The 17570-nt window shown below is 41.7% G+C and overlaps 1 protein-coding gene across 2 annotated transcripts in view; it reads right to left on the reverse strand.

Annotated features, from left to right (window-relative positions):
• Positions 1-17570, reverse strand: part of LARS2 (leucyl-tRNA synthetase 2, mitochondrial) — a 143574-nt gene that overhangs the window by 105299 nt on the left and 20705 nt on the right. For both annotated transcript variants that reach the window (XM_061128831.1, XM_061128832.1), the window contains exons 4-5: positions 12954-13045; positions 7237-7297 (exon numbers count right to left, since the gene is read on the reverse strand). In XM_061128831.1, coding sequence (XP_060984814.1) covers positions 7237-7297; positions 12954-13045 — 153 coding nt within the window. The remainder of the gene's footprint in view (positions 1-7236; positions 7298-12953; positions 13046-17570) is intronic.

Raw genomic sequence — 17570 nt, forward strand, 5'->3', positions numbered from 1 at the left:
CTCACTGCACGGTTTGGAATTTTATCTCCTCTTTCCTCTTCCTGGAGGAGATGTTTAGCTATTCAAATTCAGCCTTCAGTTTCTTCCTTTCCGAATCAAGATGATACAGGCTGTTTGGGGAATAACATCTGATACAGTGAAACACAGTGCTGAGCTAAAAAGTACTCTGTGATTATTGTTCTGGCTCACCAGAAAAGTATTAATCCCAGAAATGCATACTTCTTTTTCTTTTAACTCAGACAATCAAGCATTTGCTGTAAGAAAGATGAGAAGGCAGCTCCAGAGCTGGACCATTCCTACAGGGATTCCCCATCCAGACAGAGGGAGGAAGGATGAGACCATGACCCAGGTTTTCTCCATCTGGAGGAGGAAGAGAAGGTTTCTGAGCCATCTGATTTTTTAAGTATTCTGTTGACTGTCAACTAGCAATCTACTTAGTTCAGTTCAGTTCAGTCGCTCAGTCACGTCCGACTCTTTGCGACCCCATGAACCGCAGCACGCCAGGCCTCCCTGTCCATCACCAACTCCCGGAGTTTACACAAACTCATGTCCATTGAGTCGGTGATGCCATCCAACTATCTCATCCTCTGTCATCCCCTTCTCCTCCTGCCCTCAATCTTTCCCAGCATCAGGGTCTTTTCCAATGAGTCAGCTCTTCGCATCAGGTGGCCAAAGTATTGGAGTTTCAGCTTCAACATCAGTCCTTCCAATGAACACCTAGGACTGATCTCCTTTAGGATGGACTGGTTGGATCTCCTTGCAGTCCAAGGGACTCTCAAGAGTCTTCTCCAAAACCACAGTTCAAAAGCATCAATTTTTCGGTGCTCAGCTTTCCTAATAGTCCAGCTCTCACATTCATACACGCCACCTACCCAGTTTTTATGAGACATTAGGATTGTTATTTGCAAATGGCACAGATTTACCCCATCAATTATAGATACACTATTCCTCTACCTCCTCACTCTGCTGCTCTGTATGATCCATCAGAATGCAAAAGTTCCATTAAAAAGCACTGGTGGGTTTCTGGGGAAAAGGGTATCAAGAATGCATGTATCTAAAAGATTCTCAGAGAAATGTTAATATGTCTCACTATGATTATTAATTTTTTTTCTTTTTCCTTATATTTATTTTGATTTTTGCTTTATGTATCTTTGTTTCTTTGTTGTTAGGTGTCTAATGGTTTATGATGTCTACCTTCTTTGTGAATTGTACCTTTCATCATGAAAAATATTAATCATTGTTTCATTTTTTTAAAATAAATAAACTAAAAAAAAAATGCACGTATCTAAAGTTGTTTCCATTATTCCCATTAAAATAACCATCTTGGGGGGATTTCCCTGGTGGGTCAGTGGTAAAGAATCTGCCTGCCAACGCAGGAGAGACACAGTTCAGTTCCTGGGTCAGGAAGATCCCCGATGTTGCCGAGCACCTAGGCCCGTGCGGCTCAGCTACTAAGTCTGTGTTCTAGAGCCTCGGAGTCCCGACTACTGACGCCCATGCTCCACAACAAGAGAAGCCACCCCAATAAGAAGCCTCCTCACCGCCACGACGAGCAGCCCCCTCTCACTGCAAGTAGAGAAAAAGTCCGCACAGCAACGAAGACCCAGCGTGGCCAAAAACAAATAAAGAAAGACAGAAAGCCATATTTATTAAAAAAAAATGACCAGGAGAACATACAGATGGAGGCTGAAGGAAGTGCACCAGGACGGGAAGTAAGAGAGGTGCCACTGACATCCCAGAAACATCAAGGAAGTTTGGCCGACCGGATTAGGTTGAAGACAAACACCATAAGCCAAAGAGCATCTTCCCCTCTTAAAGACAGACTGGGTTCTTGAGAAGCAGGGCTCTGGCGCCCCTAATTTGAAAGGGTGAGTTCAGAGGGGAGAATGGGCTATGGAGCAGTGGAAAGCCCACAGACTGGACACCCCAGGCTGGAGGGCCTCAGAAGCAGGTGAAGGAGTCGTGGTCACGGGCACTTGTGACCGCAGCTCACACCCGGGTAGAGATCAGAGCAAAGAGAAAGATGCCCCAGGAGCTATGGGTCCCCTGAGCCCCGACAGCAATAAAGGCAGCAGAGAGAATGACCAGAGCTTCCACTCTGCTCCCCTCAGGCTGATGGATCTCTAAACTGATACACTAGTCCACCTCACTCAGGAAACAGGCAGAAAAATCCACCAGGGGTCCATGAAAAGATTCTGAAACAAACAAGGAGAGCATAGCATTTCAAACTTGTGAAAAGGTTTATTTAAAAGAAGCAAAAGATAACTTTTCAAGAGCATCGCCTTGTATTCTCAAGAAATTTTCTGAACATATGTGGTCTGTGAAAGGAGATAAGATAGCAAAATAGGAAGAAAAGAAATGTATCTGGCCAAGAGGCTTGAGAAAGAGGATGGGAACTGAACGAGATGAGGAAAACTGAGAATTAATCTAAAAATACAATAGCAGAATTATTATTGGCATTAGAAACGACACAAAGCAGCCCTGCTTCAATAGGAACAGAATCAGTGATGTGGAAAGCAAACAGTAGACTTTCTCCCAAAAGGTAGAGGAGAACAAAGGGACCAAAATCACGAGAGAGGTGGTGAAAACAACGGAAGACAGTGAACAGAGCACACACAGAGTCAGTGCTCTTGAGAGTCTCGAAAACTGCCAGAAGGAAAGACTCACACCGAAGATCAAACGTGGGCAGTAAGCAACGGGCAAATTAAAAGTGAAAGGAGGGAAGATACACCCTGAAGAGACTTTTAAAAAACTGCCTCTGGCAAAGGCAGGGACAAAAGGAGTCCAACGGCACCAAAACGAGAGCAGAAAGATCTCTATGTGACAAAGAGATGGTCCGGGCTGGACTTAGACTTCTCTATCAGCAGACAATGGGCAGATGGTAGAGGTTCCATAAATCGACATGTGATAAAATTGCATAGAATTCCTCCTCCTCCCCATACATACACACATTAGGTACACACACTGTGTGTACATATAAAAACCGGTGAAATCTGAATAAGATTTGTACGCTAGTTAATAGCATTATGCCAATGTTAATTTCTTGGTTTTGATATTACACTGCAGTTGTTTGAAGTGATATCACTGGGAAAAGCCGGTGCAGGATTCATAGGATCTCTCTATACTATCTCGGCAAATTCCTGTGTGTCTGTAATTTTTAAGACAGTAGGTCAAGGATCAAGGTCTACTAAAGAAATTTGAAAGAAAAAAGAATTATATATACCCCAATAAGTTGCTGCTCATAGGTGAAAGCAATGAAAAGTCATTCTCTGTTATGAAAATAGTATGCAACATCAGAAGATTCAAAGCAAGAGCTAAAATATCTAAACATTTTTTCACAAATCTAGATTTTGCAAATGGGCAATCATGCTCTATAAGGCCTACGGATGAGCACTGAAACTAGCTAAGGATCATTTGGTTTCAGTAATTGTTATGGATATGATTTTAAAACCAAAAGCAAATATCTACATTTCTACGCTAAGAAGTGATACGTGATAAGAAAAATTACAAGAAGAAGAAGTTAGGCCCCAAATCTCAGAATATACCCCAAAAGCCTCTGGAAAACAGATTTAGAAAATGGAAAGTGTATCTACCAGCTAATCTCCTTACCTTACATGGGAAGCAAAAACATACATACTGTTCTATTTTTTATGTTGATACTGCTGAACACATTAAAAAAAAAAGACACTAGAAGGTATCATGTGTAAGAATAAAGAATTGATATACTAGTTATAAAAATAAATACAAATAGCTTACACTTCACTGTGAAAGGCTCTAGATTAGCCAAAAGATGGTTTTTCTCATATGCTTTGTCCATCTTTTAATTTTGTAAATTAACTGTATACATAAGTGGTGCATCAAAAGAATCCAACAACTAAAGGATAAAAATGCTTTTAAATGGGCAGAATACATCAAGAAAACAAAAACACAAGATAGTAGGGATGGCGCTATCAACATCAAACAATAAAAAACCTCTGTTACCAGATATTAAAGCCAATTATAAAGCAAGTATAACTAAAAATAGTTCAGTAATGACATAGTAATCAATGGATCAAATGAACAGAAACAGAACCTAAGTGTGTAATAATAGTGTAAAAGATCATGACTATAATAAAGGTAACCTTTCAAATCAATGAGGAAAAGACTGTTTGAAAATAAAAGAAACAACCAGTTATTCAGAAAAAGTAGGAATTCCTTAACTGAATTCCAGTTAAGTGAAAGAATTAAAAATTAATTGAGATATAAATGTATTTATCTGTCTGAAAGGCCTTTCCAAGAAAATATTTGTGTGCTAATAATAATCCCATGCGTGCTAAGTCACCTCAGTCTAGTTTGACTCTTCGAGACACTATGGAGTTGTAGCCTGCCAGGCTCCTCTGTCCATGGGACTCTCCAGGCAAGAAAACTGGGGTGGGTTGCCATGCCCTCCTCCAAGGGATTTTCCCAACCCAGGGATTGAACCCATGCCTCTTAAGTCTCCAGCATTGGTAGGCAGGTTCTTTACCACTAGCACCACCTGGAAGCATGCAAGTCAAATGATAAATTGAGGGAAAACATTTGTAACAAAATGAAAATCACTAAGAGAAGGACAAACACCATCTACCTATATGGATAAAAGACATGGTTAGATCATTTCCACACAACACCCTGCCAATTCAAACATTCATTAAAAGCACGAAAAAAACTCACTATCACTAGTAATAAAAGAAGTACAGATGAAAATAACTAATAACTTGGGAGGGTAAATATGTATGACCTTTATGGAGGATAATTTGGCAACAGCAAAGTAACATAAGCAAATTATACCTTTAACTATCTTTAAATTCAAGTACCACAAGCTTTAAACTTGTTCATGGATTTTTTGAGGATTCATACTAAGGAAACAAAATATGTGCATTAAGGTATCTGCTCCAAGTGCTGGGGAGTGAACACACCAGTCATAAATTAGCCAGGGGACATGACCAGCCCTGCCGCTTGGGTGACCGGCAATAAAATGCAGTCAACAGAAGTGTCCACGTTTTAGAGCTTTCTAGAGATCTCAAGAGAGAATTATGGGTGCCTGGCCCATGGGAATTGTTCAGTAACTATTAGACAGTGATAGCAGGAGTGGTGATATTCATCTATAACCCTGCACTTCCAGGCTCAAAATCCCTTATTTGAAACGCCTGTGGTCAAACTGTGCTTCAGAACTAAGAACTTTCTGGATGTTAAGAGACAACAGTATATTTACCTAACTAGGTCTGGGAGAGCACCTGGTAATCAATCACTGTACTATTCCTAGAGTAAAACATATATGAATATTCATTATAAGTGAGATAAACATCAGTTTAGGTCAGGTTTTGCAGTCAAATGAATTATGAAAAAACTTTCCACTTTTAGAGCTTTCTGGACTTCAAATTTTTACAAGAGGGATTGAGAAGTTGTACTTACAATAGACAAACATTAGAATATATCTAAATGTATGATAATCCACCTGCCAATGCAGGAGATGTAGGTTCAATCCCTGGGTCGGGAAGATACTCTGGAGTAGGAAATGGCAATTCACTTGAATATTCTTGCCTGGGAAATCCCATGGACAGAGGAGCCTGGAGGGCTATAGTCTATGGGGTTGCCAGGGGTCAGACATGACTGAGCACACACACAAGGGGTAGGTTACATAAATTATGATATATTCATAAGATGGAAAACTGTATAGCTATAAAAAGTCACTTTTCCCAAAGACTATTTAATAAACTGGAAAAATGTTCATCAACAGCAGGTTAAAAAAAAAAAAAGCAAAATAAAAAACATGATTTATGAACTCTATTTTGCAAAAGTAAATTACATAGATATTTATAATCCCAGAAAAAAAGACTACAAGGAACCATACAATGATGTTGAATTAATCACACTGACTTATGTTCTTCTTTATACTTTCCTGTGTTTTCTAATCTTCTATGATAATCTGGAAAACAACCCATTAGTCTTTGAACCATTTATGGTTGCTGTTCCTGTGTAGGACTAGCCTAGTTCTCATCCTAGAGGGTTAGCAAGCCCATCTCTGCCCTCAAGGAATCTACCAACGCATCTCTGGAGAGCTCAGGGCATCACTCAATTCTCTCCACAGTAGAATACGTTTGGTTCTCTACCAGCACTTCCCCACTGGCTCCTCAGGACAAGCTGAGTCGGGCACCAGGAGTTTTTCACACCTCCACCAAACAAAACCCTGGTGACCTTGCAAGTTAGTGATAAAAATGGCATCAGTGCTGCAATAAGAACTTAATTCAGCCCATGAACTCATCTAAAGAAGCTGGGGAAAAAAAAAAAAAAAAAGACAAAAGCAGGGACTGTTTAAATGTGTTTGATCTTCACTCTTTTTCACTGTACTCATCAAAATGCAATCTTTAAAGAATCGTGGGGGAGGAGAAGACAATCATATTTCAGTTTTTCCCAGGTGCTTCTCATGAGTAAAAAGGATGTGAACTTGAACTTGACAGACCCAGCAATGAAAAGCATTTTGTGAAGTAAATAGGAAGCTAAAAGTGATTACAGTATTGCTTCATGGAGAGGATGAGCAGGAGTCCACCTTACCTAACAGACCACACATCAGTGTCTAACTGGGGTTCTTTGGCCACTGCTTTTTTTTTTCTTTTACATCTTTTTAAAAAATTAATTAATTTATTTTAATTGGAGGCTAATTACTGGCCACTGCTTTGAAGGGTTCAGCCGCATTTAGCCTGGGTGTTGAACTCCTCCCAGGTCTGGAATTCTCCAGGGATTTAATACACAGTTTGAACGCATTTTATACCAAAAGGCTATTTATCATGAACCTCAATTCCAAACGTGAGACAAAAGAGATAAATGATCCATCGACCTCCACCTAATCACCTAAAGGGACCACATGGGTTGATATTTAATCACTTACATAGATTTCAATAGTCTTTTTAAACTATTGCTGACAATAGGAGCAATCCTTGTGCAGAGCTTTTTCCACATATATAAATCACAGCCAACTGGGAAGTTAAATAAGTTAACTCTCTTAGCTTAATCCCTCAGAAAATTACTTGTCTGCAGACAGATTATCCACTGGGGATACTTTTTCATTTGTGGAGTGCTAATCCTTCCTGCCTGTTTTCTGCCACCCTCCTTTCCCTCCTCTTGACGTGAAGAGAAGGAAGATAAAGTAAATGAGCACAGTCCCCTGTTCACTCAGGACTGTGGTTAAAATAAAGACCTTCTGGGAAAGAGGTGACTTACCCTGTCCCAGCTGAAACACAGGCCCAGGTGATCAAGCTGTTTCCTCATGTGTCTGATATTACTGTGAAACAAAGGGAAGAGGGTTTGGATTTTAGAAACAGGAAAAGCCATAAGCAAATTACACTCTGAGATTGTGAAAAGGAGACTGGAAAAGTCTAGATGATTCAAAGGGCTTTAAGTGTTGTTTTGCTCTAGCCAAAAAAAAAAAGTTAGTCACTAACTTTTAAAATCTAGTCACAACTAAAATATCTGCTTAGTAGAAGATAGCTATTCTTTGGACACTTGCAAAATCTACTAAAAACCATGACAGTCTTTGCTCCTGGGGACTGGCCTTTTCCCTGGCCATTCAGAAAGGCAACTTTTTTGATTTGTGCACGCCTGGCACATCCATATGCCTGGATCCTGCACAAATTTAGGCCAAGCATTTACAAATTTAAAAGCACCTGAATAAAAAAATTTAACATAAAAATTTCACAAATCCAGGAGAAATCACACAGAGCTTTGTCAATCAAAACCTGAAAACTGAAACTCTCAAACAACTGGAAAAGAGGAGAGAAGTATATAAACCAATTTTAGCATGAAATAAGAAAATAGGAAATATTGCTTTTTCTATACAATTTTTAAATTAAAAACATTGTAACCTTTTTTATTGAAGTATAATTTACAATGTTGTATTAGTTTTAGGCATATAGGAAAGTGAGTCAGTCATACATACATATTTTTCAGATTATTTTCCATAATAGGTTATCATAAGACATTGAGTATAGTTCCCTGTGCTATACAGTAGGTCCTTGTTGCTTATCTATTTTATATACAGTAATAAATATATGTTAATCCCAAACCTCTAATTTATTCCCCCCTGCCCTCCCCTGTAAAGGTCTTCACTATAGCTCTAACGGTAAAGAATCTGCCTGCAATGCAGGAGACCTAGGTTCTATCTCTGGATTGGGAAGATGCTCCAGAGAAGGGAATGGCAATCCACTCCAGTATTTTTGCCTGGAGAATCCCATGGAGAGAGGAGCCTGGAGGGCTACAGGGCCATGGGGTCACAAAGAGAAGGACACAACTGAATGACTAACACTACCACTACGAAACCACAGATTTGTTTTCTATGTCTGTTTTTTAAACAATTTCATTTGTATCATCTTTTAAGATTCCACACATAAGTGATCTCACAATATTTGTCTTTCTTTATCTTACTTCAGTAAATATGATAATCTTCAGGTTCTCTTTTTTTCTGTAGGACTAATTAATTTCTACTGTGTACCCTTTGACTTCAAGCAGACTGAAAATATGAAAAACCATGAAGTTCCCTAGGTGATCTCTGATTAGCTAACAATCAGTTCAGTTCAGTAGCTCAGTCATGACAGACTCTTTGTGACCCCATGGACTATAGCATGCAAGGCCTCCCTGTCCATCACCAACTCCCGGAGTTTACTCAAATTCATGTCCATTGAGTCAGTGATGCCATTCAACCAACTCTTCCTCTGTCGACCCCTTCTCCGCCCTCCTTCAGTCTTCCCCAGCATCAGGATCTTTTCAAATGAGTCAGTTCTTCACATCAGGTGGCCAAAGTATTGGAGTTTCAGCTTCAACATCAGTCTTTCCAACGGATATTCAAGACTGATCTCCTTTAGGATGGATTGGTTGGATCTCCTTGCAGTCCAAGGGACTCTCAAGAGTCTTCTCCAACACCACAGTTCAAAAGCATCAATTCTTTTGTGCTCAGCTTTCTTTATAGTCCAACTCTCACATCCATACATGACCACTAGAAAAACCATAGCCTTGACTAGACGGACCTTTGTTGGCAAAGTAATGTCTCTGCTTTTTAATATGCTGTCTAGGTTGGTCATAACTTTCCTTCCAAGGAGTAAGCATCTTTTAATTTTACAGCTGCTATCACCATCTGCAGTGATTTTGGAGCCCCCCAAAATAAAAGTCTATCACTGTTTCCATTGTTTCCCCATCTATTTGCCATGAAGTGATGGGACCAGATGCCATGATCTTAGTTTTCTGAATGTTCAGTTTTAAGCCAACTTTTTCACTCTCCTCTTTCACTTTCATCAAGAGGCTCTTTAGTTCTTCACTTTCTGCCATAAGGGTAGTGTCATCTGCATATCTGAGGTTATTGATATTTCTCCTGGCAATCTTAATTCCAGCTTGTGCTTCATCCAGCCCAGCACTTCTCATGATATACTCTGCATATAAGTTAAATCAGCAGGGGGACAATATACAGCCTTGACGTACTCCTTTCCCTATTTGGAACCAGTCTGTTGTTCCATGTCCAGCTTCCTGACCAGCATACAGGTTTCTCAAGAGGCAGGTCAGCTGGTCTGGTATTCCCATCTCTTTCAGAATTTTCCACAGTTTATTGTGATCCACACAGTCAAAGGCTTTGGCATAGTCAATAAAGCAGAAATAGATGTTTTTCTGGAACTCTCTTGCTTTTTTGATGATCCAGTGGATCTTGGCAATTCGATTTCTGGTTCCTCTGCCTTTTCTAAAACCAGCTTGAACATCTGGAAGTTCACGTATTGCTAAGCCTGGCTTGGAGAATTTTGAGCATTACTTTACTAGTGTGTGAGATGAGTGCAACTGTGTGGTAGTTTGACCATTCTTTGGCATTGCCTTTTTTTGGGATTGGAATGAAAACTGACCTTTTCCAGTTCTGCGGCCACTGCTGAGTTTTCCAAATTTGCTGGCATATTGAGTGCAGCACTTTCACAGCATCATCTTTTAGGATTTGAATTAGCTCAACTGGAATTCCGTCACCTCTACTAGCTTTGTTCATAGTGATGCTTCCTAAGGCCCACTTGACTTTGCATTCGAGGATGTCTGGCTCCAGGTGAGTGATCACACCATCGTGGTTATCTGGGTCGTGAAAATCTTCTTCGTACAGTTCTTCTGTGTATTCTTGCCACCTCTTCTTAATATCTTCTGCTTCTGTTAGGTCCATACCATTTCTGTCCTTTATTGAGCCCATCTTTGCATGAAATGTTCCCTTGGTATTTCTAATTTTCTTAAAGAGATCTCTAGTCTTTCCCATTCTATTATTTTCCTCTATTTCTTTGCACTGATCACTGAGGAAGGCTTTCTCATCTCTCCTTGCCATTCTTTGGAACTCTGCATTCAAATGGGTATATCTTTCCTTTTCTCTTTTGCTTTTTTCCTTTTCTCTTTTTTCCTTTTTCTCTTCTTTTCACAGCTATTTGTAAGGCCTCCTTAGCCAGCCATTTTGCTTTTTTGCATTTCTTTTTCTTGGGGATGGTCTTGATCCCTGTTTCCTGTACAATGTCATGAACCTCCATCCATAGCTCATCAGGCACTCTGTCTATCAGATCTAGTCCCTTAAATCTATTTCTCACTTCCACTGTATAATCATAAGGGATTTGATTTAGGTCATACTTGAATAGTCTAGTGGTTTTCCCCACTTTCTTCAATTTAAGTCTGAATTTGGCAATAAGGAGTTCACTATCTGAGCCACAGTCAGCTCCCAGTCTTGTTTTTGCTGACTGTATAGAGCTTCTTCATCTTTGGCTGAAAAGAATATAATCAATCTGATTTCGGTGTTGACCATCTGGTGACGTCTATGTGTAGAGTCTTCTCTTGTTTTGTTAGAAGAGGGTGTTTGCTACGACCAGTGCCTTCTCTTGGTAAAACTCTATTAGCCTTTGCCCTGCTTCATTCTGTACTTTGAGGCCAAATTTACCTGTTACTCTAGATGTTTCTTGACTTCCTACTTTTGCATTCCAGTTCCCTACAATGAAAAGGACATCTTTTTTGGGTGTTAGTTCTAAAAGGTCGTGTAGGTCTTCATAGAACCATTCAACTTCAGCTTCTTCAGAATTACTGGTCAGGGTAAAGGCTTGGATTACCCTGATATGGAATGGTTTGCCTTGGAAACAAACAGATCATTCTGTCGTTTTTGAGACTGCCTCCAAGTACTGCATTTTGGACTCTTCTGTTGACTATGATGGCTACTCCATTTCTTCTAAGGGATTCCTGCCCACAGTAGTAGATAAAATGGTCATCTGAGTTAAATTCACCCATTTCAGTCCATTTTAGTTGGCTGATTCCTAGAACGTCAACATTCACTCTTGCCATCTCCTGTTTGACCACTTCCAATTTGCCTTGATTCACGGGGCCTAACATTCCAGGTTCCTATGCAATATTGCTCTTTACAGCATCAGACCTGGCTTCTACCACCAGTCACATCCACAACTGGATGTTATTTTTGCTTTGTTATAGCAGTTGACTGACAGTGCTTAATCATTATCCTCCTTTACAGATAAATAACCTGAGGGGCAGAGAGGTTAAGTAATCTGCTCAAGGTGAATGGCTAGGAAGAAAGAAAGGCAGGATTTGTAGCTATGTGGCCTGATTCTGGGGCCATCTTCTTTACTGCTATGCTCTTGTGGAGAAGCTGGCAAACTTTGTCTGTAAAGGCTCAGATGGCAAATGTTTCCAGCTCCATATGAGCCATACGGTCTCTGTCACAACTACTCAATTCTGCCATTGTATCATGAAAGCAGCCATGAACTATTAATATAGAAACAAATGGGTGTGGCTTGAGTTCTAGTAAAACTTTATTTATAAAATCTTTTGTGAAAGTCGCTCAGTCACGTCCAACTCTTTGCGACCCCATGGACTATACAATCCATGCAATTCTCCAGGCCGGAATACTGGAGTGTGTAGCCCTTCCCTTCTCCAGGGGATCTTCCTAACCCAGGAATTGAACTGGGACCTCCTGCATTACAGGCGGATTCTTTACCCTCTGAGCCACCAGGGAAGCCCCATCAGGCAGGGCCAAATTTGGCCTACAGAATTTGCCAATTACTATCCTGGGTGATATCAAATTTACACCATATTTGACTCTTTTTATTTGAATCATCATTTCTTCCTTTTTTCATCACTCCTACTACTTCAGAATTAACCATAATTGGAAAAGTGGAAACCAGGGATGAGGAAGGAAAAAGAGAAGTAGATGGTGCAGAAGATGTTTCTTTGGGGCAAAGATAAAGCAAAGGAAGGTGAAAGACAATGGGGATAGGCCTTGAACTGCTCTCTACACCTCCGAGGGGTAGGGCGAAGAATGGCTTTATGAAAGGAGCTGGAGTGAGCCCAGAACATTGTGCTGGGTCTAGTTCAAGTTCCTCAAGGCTTTATCAGGAGGAAGAGGGATGAGCATTGCCTGAGCACATGGAAGCCTGAGGCCACGGGGGACTCAGACTACGTCCTCCTTGAAGAAAGCCACACCTACAATAAAGTGGCCATATACTTCCTTGTTGACGATCTATGTTCCTCTTGCTTCAGAATGGGGAAGCCAAAAAAATTAAAATTTGCAGAGAAAATTATAATGTGGCATTTGGATATGGCTCAAACTATGGTCAAGAAGATGAAGAACACTGTAGAACTTTAACAGATGTCATCCTTTCTTCCTTTTTCCTTCTAAATGCAAATACTCAAAGGAAGAATAACTGTAAATAACGAAGCATCTAAATGAACACATGAATGAATAGCCAAACACTTTGTGTTATTTCTCAGATAAGAATACAGTGTGAGAAAAAGCAAATACCAATATAGACAATCCTTTTTTATTGCTTGGCAGACTGCAGTGTTTTGTTTCCTTTGCTTTCTATTTCTCATGCACAGGTTTAAAAAAAAAATTGTTTAAGGGTAATGTATACAAGTACTTGAATATGCTTGTAAACACATACCTTTGCGTCCAGCTTTCTGGATGTAGATTCCTCTCGATCGCAGCATTTTCGGCAGGCAATCCAAATGCATCCCAGCCCATAGGGTTGATAACCTAGCACCCAGAAAAGAAACATCAGCCAGGGCAGATTGCTAAAGTCTTTATCAGTATTCTCTGCTGGGCAGTGAGCAGGCATTCTCTCCTAACATGTCTCATCCCTTCCCGGATGATTTCAAGCTATGCTGTTGAAAGCCAGCTGGCTACCTAAGACATGAGCACAGAAGGGAATTTAGAAAGTTAAACATCAAGGTGCCAAGAGCAGTCATCTTTGAGTAGGTGTTTTCGTGACTATTTTTTACTTTCTTTTTCTTCTTGTCTGTATTGTCTGTAAGGAACCCAAACGGTTTTTCTGAAATTAGAAAGTTTCTTTCAATATCAAAGTAGGTATATATAAAAATGTATACAGGCATTCCAAATGCTCACCTTAGATTTTCCAGTTAAGGAGCTGTGCTATCCAATAGGGTAGCCACTAGCCACATATGGTCATATAAACTTAAATTAAAATGTAGCAAAATTTAAAATTCAGTCCCTCCATCACAATAGCCACCTTTCAAGTGTACAATAAGCCACTCTGAATCACTACCTCTAAGATATTTCCATTTTCCAAAGAACCTCAGATCTTTGGAAAGGTCTGGGGATCCTCAGACCTTAGAGCTTGAAGAAACTCTTGAGATGCACCCTCCGTCCCCGTTTCCTTATTTGACAGTCCAGGCAACTGGGGCCCAGAAAGAGGAAGCAGCCTCGCCAGGTGACACTAGGAGCAGTTACTTCAAGCCAGGACAGGCGTTCATTTCCGCAAATGGATGACCAGTCACAGCTCAGCTGGTAGCTTTAATAGCAAGTTCTCTCAAGCTACCTTCCATGCTGTGAACGGGAACAATGGCTTGAAACACAAGCTGTGGCATCAAGGGACAGCCTCAGAAGACCTGTTTTGAACACTCAGTCCCCTACCCTTCTCTGATGCCGATTTCAGCCACAACGCCACAGACACAACTTGTCCCAGAGCCAGATTTCCGAAACTTGCCTATAGGGGAGGATGGGCTGAGGAGGCTCTGGTATTTCTAGAAACAGCCCTTAATGGCTGGCCTTCTTACTTCCTCTCAAGCTCCTGGTCTGTCCACTGCCACAAGCTGGGTTTATGTGTTTGTAATCATGCAGGAACCTGACCTTCTGTTCATACACATCTCCCAGGACAGTGATGGACACTCTGTTCATTTCCTGTTCATATCCTGATGGGACATTTTCCACCAAAGACACAGCTCTCCTTTTCTTTCTTTTTTTTTTTTTTTCTCATTTATTTTTATTAGTTGGAGGCTAATTACTTTACAATATGGTAGTGGTTTTTGTCATGCATTGACATGAATCAGCCATGGATTTACATGTATTCCCCATCCCGATCCCCCCTCTCACCTCCCTCTCCACCTGATCCCTCTGGGTCTTCCCAGTGCACCAGGCCCGAGCACCTGTCTCATGCATCCAACCTAGGCTGGTGATCTGTTCCACCCCAGATAATATACATGTTTCGATGCTGTTCTCTCGAAACATCCCACCCTCGCCTTCTTTTTCTTTAAATTGTATCTACTTATTTATGGCTGTGCTGGGTCTTTGCTGCTGCTCGGCCTTTTCTCTAGTTGCGGCGAGCGGCAGGGGAGGAGCTACTCCTTGTTGCAGCACGTGGGCTTCATCGCAGCGGCCTCTCCTGTCGTGCAGCACAGGCTGCAGGGCGTGCGGGCTTCAGGAGTCGCAGCTCCCCGGCTCTAGAGCACAGACTCAATAGCTGTGGTGCGTGGGCTTAGTTTCCCTCGGCACGTGGGACCTTCCCAACCCAGGGACTGAACCATGTCTTTTGCATTGGCAGGTGGATTCTTTACCATGGAGTCACCGGGGAAGCCTTCATTTTCTGAGTAACATTTCCCCTGATTATAGAAATAATGTTTATTCACTATGAAAAACCTTAATACATAGAGAAAAATATTCAGAAGAAAATAAACACCCTTAATTCTACCATATAACCATACATAACTGTTATTTGGTACATTTATATCTAATCTTTAAAAATTGAGATCATATTATTTCCATGTGTGTTTTTTATCTCCTTAAAAAAAAAAAAACCACCATGTACCTAGGGTTTTCTTCTGTCTTTCTGTCTTATTCAAGAACTTTCTGAGATGCAAGTGAGTATCACCCATGGCCATCTCTGCTCCAGATCCATAAGCACCTACAATTCAAAGTGTCCCAAACTGGATTCATACTCGAATCCCAATCACCAGATCCATCCTCTCCCTAGTCGCTCTTAGCAGGTGGCAGTAAGAAACAGGCACGCACCCCCCCCCCCCAGTAGCAGATGCCACTTGCTTTAAAGTCATTCTTCCATTCTGTGATTATTAAATATTTTAAAACTAGGATTTTGTTCTGATGGAACAATTCCATCTCAAGAACAAAGACCATGCATCTAAATTCACAGCCGCTCTAACTCCTTTGGCTGATGGTGCTGGTTTAGTTGCTAAGCTGTGTTCAACTCTGCAACCCCAGGGACTGTAGCCTACCTGGCTCCTCTGTCCACGGGATTTCCCAGGCAAGAATCCTGGAGTGGGTTGTCATTCCCTTCTCCACCCAGGGATCGAACCAGAGTTCCCTGCATTGGTAGGCAGATTCCTGACCACTGAGCCACCAGGGAAGCCCCACACCTTTGGTTAGTGGGTGGGAAATGTCAGCAAAGGCCTGCTGCTCAGGAGGCTGTAGTTTGGGGGAAGGATCCTAAACCCAAACCTGCCATTTACTGGCAGTGGGCCCTGAGTCTCACCTACCAGCTGTGACTGAAGGCAGCCCCCTGACTGTTGAGAACCACGTGCTAAGGTGTGTGTGGCGCACCCAGCACAGGGCAGGCACCCAGGCAACGGCAGGGCTGGCTGCAAGCGGCAGCTGCCATCACCGGCTTGACCTTCAGCACCTCACAAGGTCACACATCGCCGGTTGCCTTGTCAGGACCTCGGCTCTGCAGTCTGCTGCCGCTCCGGGAGGGGCCGGCTCGCCACATCCCCTGCTGTGCTTCCCAGCCCGGGAGTCTGGGAAGAGTGGATGCCCTGGACTTCCAGCCTCAGATGACATGACTCCCAGGGAATTCCCAGTGGTTAGGACTCTGCGATCTCACTGCCAAGGGTCTCGACCCTATCTGAACCCTGCCAAGGGTTCAATCCCTGGTCAGGGAACTAAGATCCCACAAGTGTGCGGCATGGTTGGAAAAAAAACTCAAGAGATGACATGACTACCTCAGCCCCTGCAACCACTCTCCTGAGGTCAGTCGGAATAGGCTCCTCTTCTTTTCCTTAAGTGATGCTTCTCAAATTACAAGCACAATACAGGCTTATTTTAACAAGTGAAAGGACACAGGACATGATACATAAAGGCAAAGCTGATCATCTCCCCACTCCACCCCACCCCTACTCTCAACCAGCCTTTGTGTCCTTCCCCGCCTTTCTCCTTCCTAAATGCAGACACACAAACATATGCACACATATAGGAGCTGGCTGGTTTATTTTTATGGAAATAGAACCTACTATATACCATTTTATAACCTGTTTTTTTTTTTCATTTAACATGCCATGGACATCTGCAAAAAATATGTAAGTATATATGTGTGTGTATATACATGTCTTTTTAAAAAAATTTTTAACATTCCCTAGGAATATCTAATTCTATGTAGTTTTAGGAAGTTGTCAAAATATAACCCAATCCAGTGCATCTTTCAGACCTGAGGTCCCTTTTCCTCTTGCTAAACGTGGACGTTTAGAGGAAAAGGGACCTCCCAACCCGTCTTCTAAGAATATGCTCCTCCTCCAACTTCATATCATCCTGCTGGGGACAGTCACAAAACCCACCCCTCTGGCCACGGAGGAAGCAGCTGGTGGAGTTGTCTGAGAAAATACAGCTGGGTGTGTAGACACACACAGAAACGAGAGGTGGACAGAGGGACAGAGACTAGGGGTGCTGATCTGCTTCAAAGACCCGGGCCCAATTCCCAGTAGGCCCCGTTCCTACTACATCTCCTCTGGTTCTGTGAGTTATACCAGGATCTGTCAAAAACACACAAAACCTCCTTGTTTGGTTAAACTGGTCTCAGCTGGGTTACAGTCCCTGGGAGCCAAGAATTCTGACTAAAACACACACCTTGTAGCATACAGCTTTCTCTGGAGTATTGCTTAACCCACAGATGAAAAACGTTTCCTGCACAGATTTTTCTCTCTCTTTAATTTCCAAGAGTTAAATAATAATAATAATAATAATGGAAACCCCACTTTGGGGATTTGTGTTTGATTACTAGAAAGTTCTGCAACGCTTCCATGGACAACGCTAGAACGCAGCTTCCAGATGTGCTGTAATTCTCCTGGGGCTAGAGACAGTGCTACTTCGCTGGCAGAATAATGTAACTGTTGTGTAACCATGCTCCACAAGAAAGGGGAAAACTTAGTTATCATTTGGTTTCTCCGTAGGGACTGCCAAAATGGCAGCAGTTCAATGTTTCTGCCCATTAACATGCTGCCAGGTTACCATCCATATTTTTAAACAAAGTCAATACAGA

Source organism: Dama dama, chromosome 24 (assembly GCF_033118175.1).
Source record: "Dama dama isolate Ldn47 chromosome 24, ASM3311817v1, whole genome shotgun sequence".
Taxonomy (NCBI): Eukaryota; Metazoa; Chordata; class Mammalia; order Artiodactyla; family Cervidae; genus Dama; species Dama dama.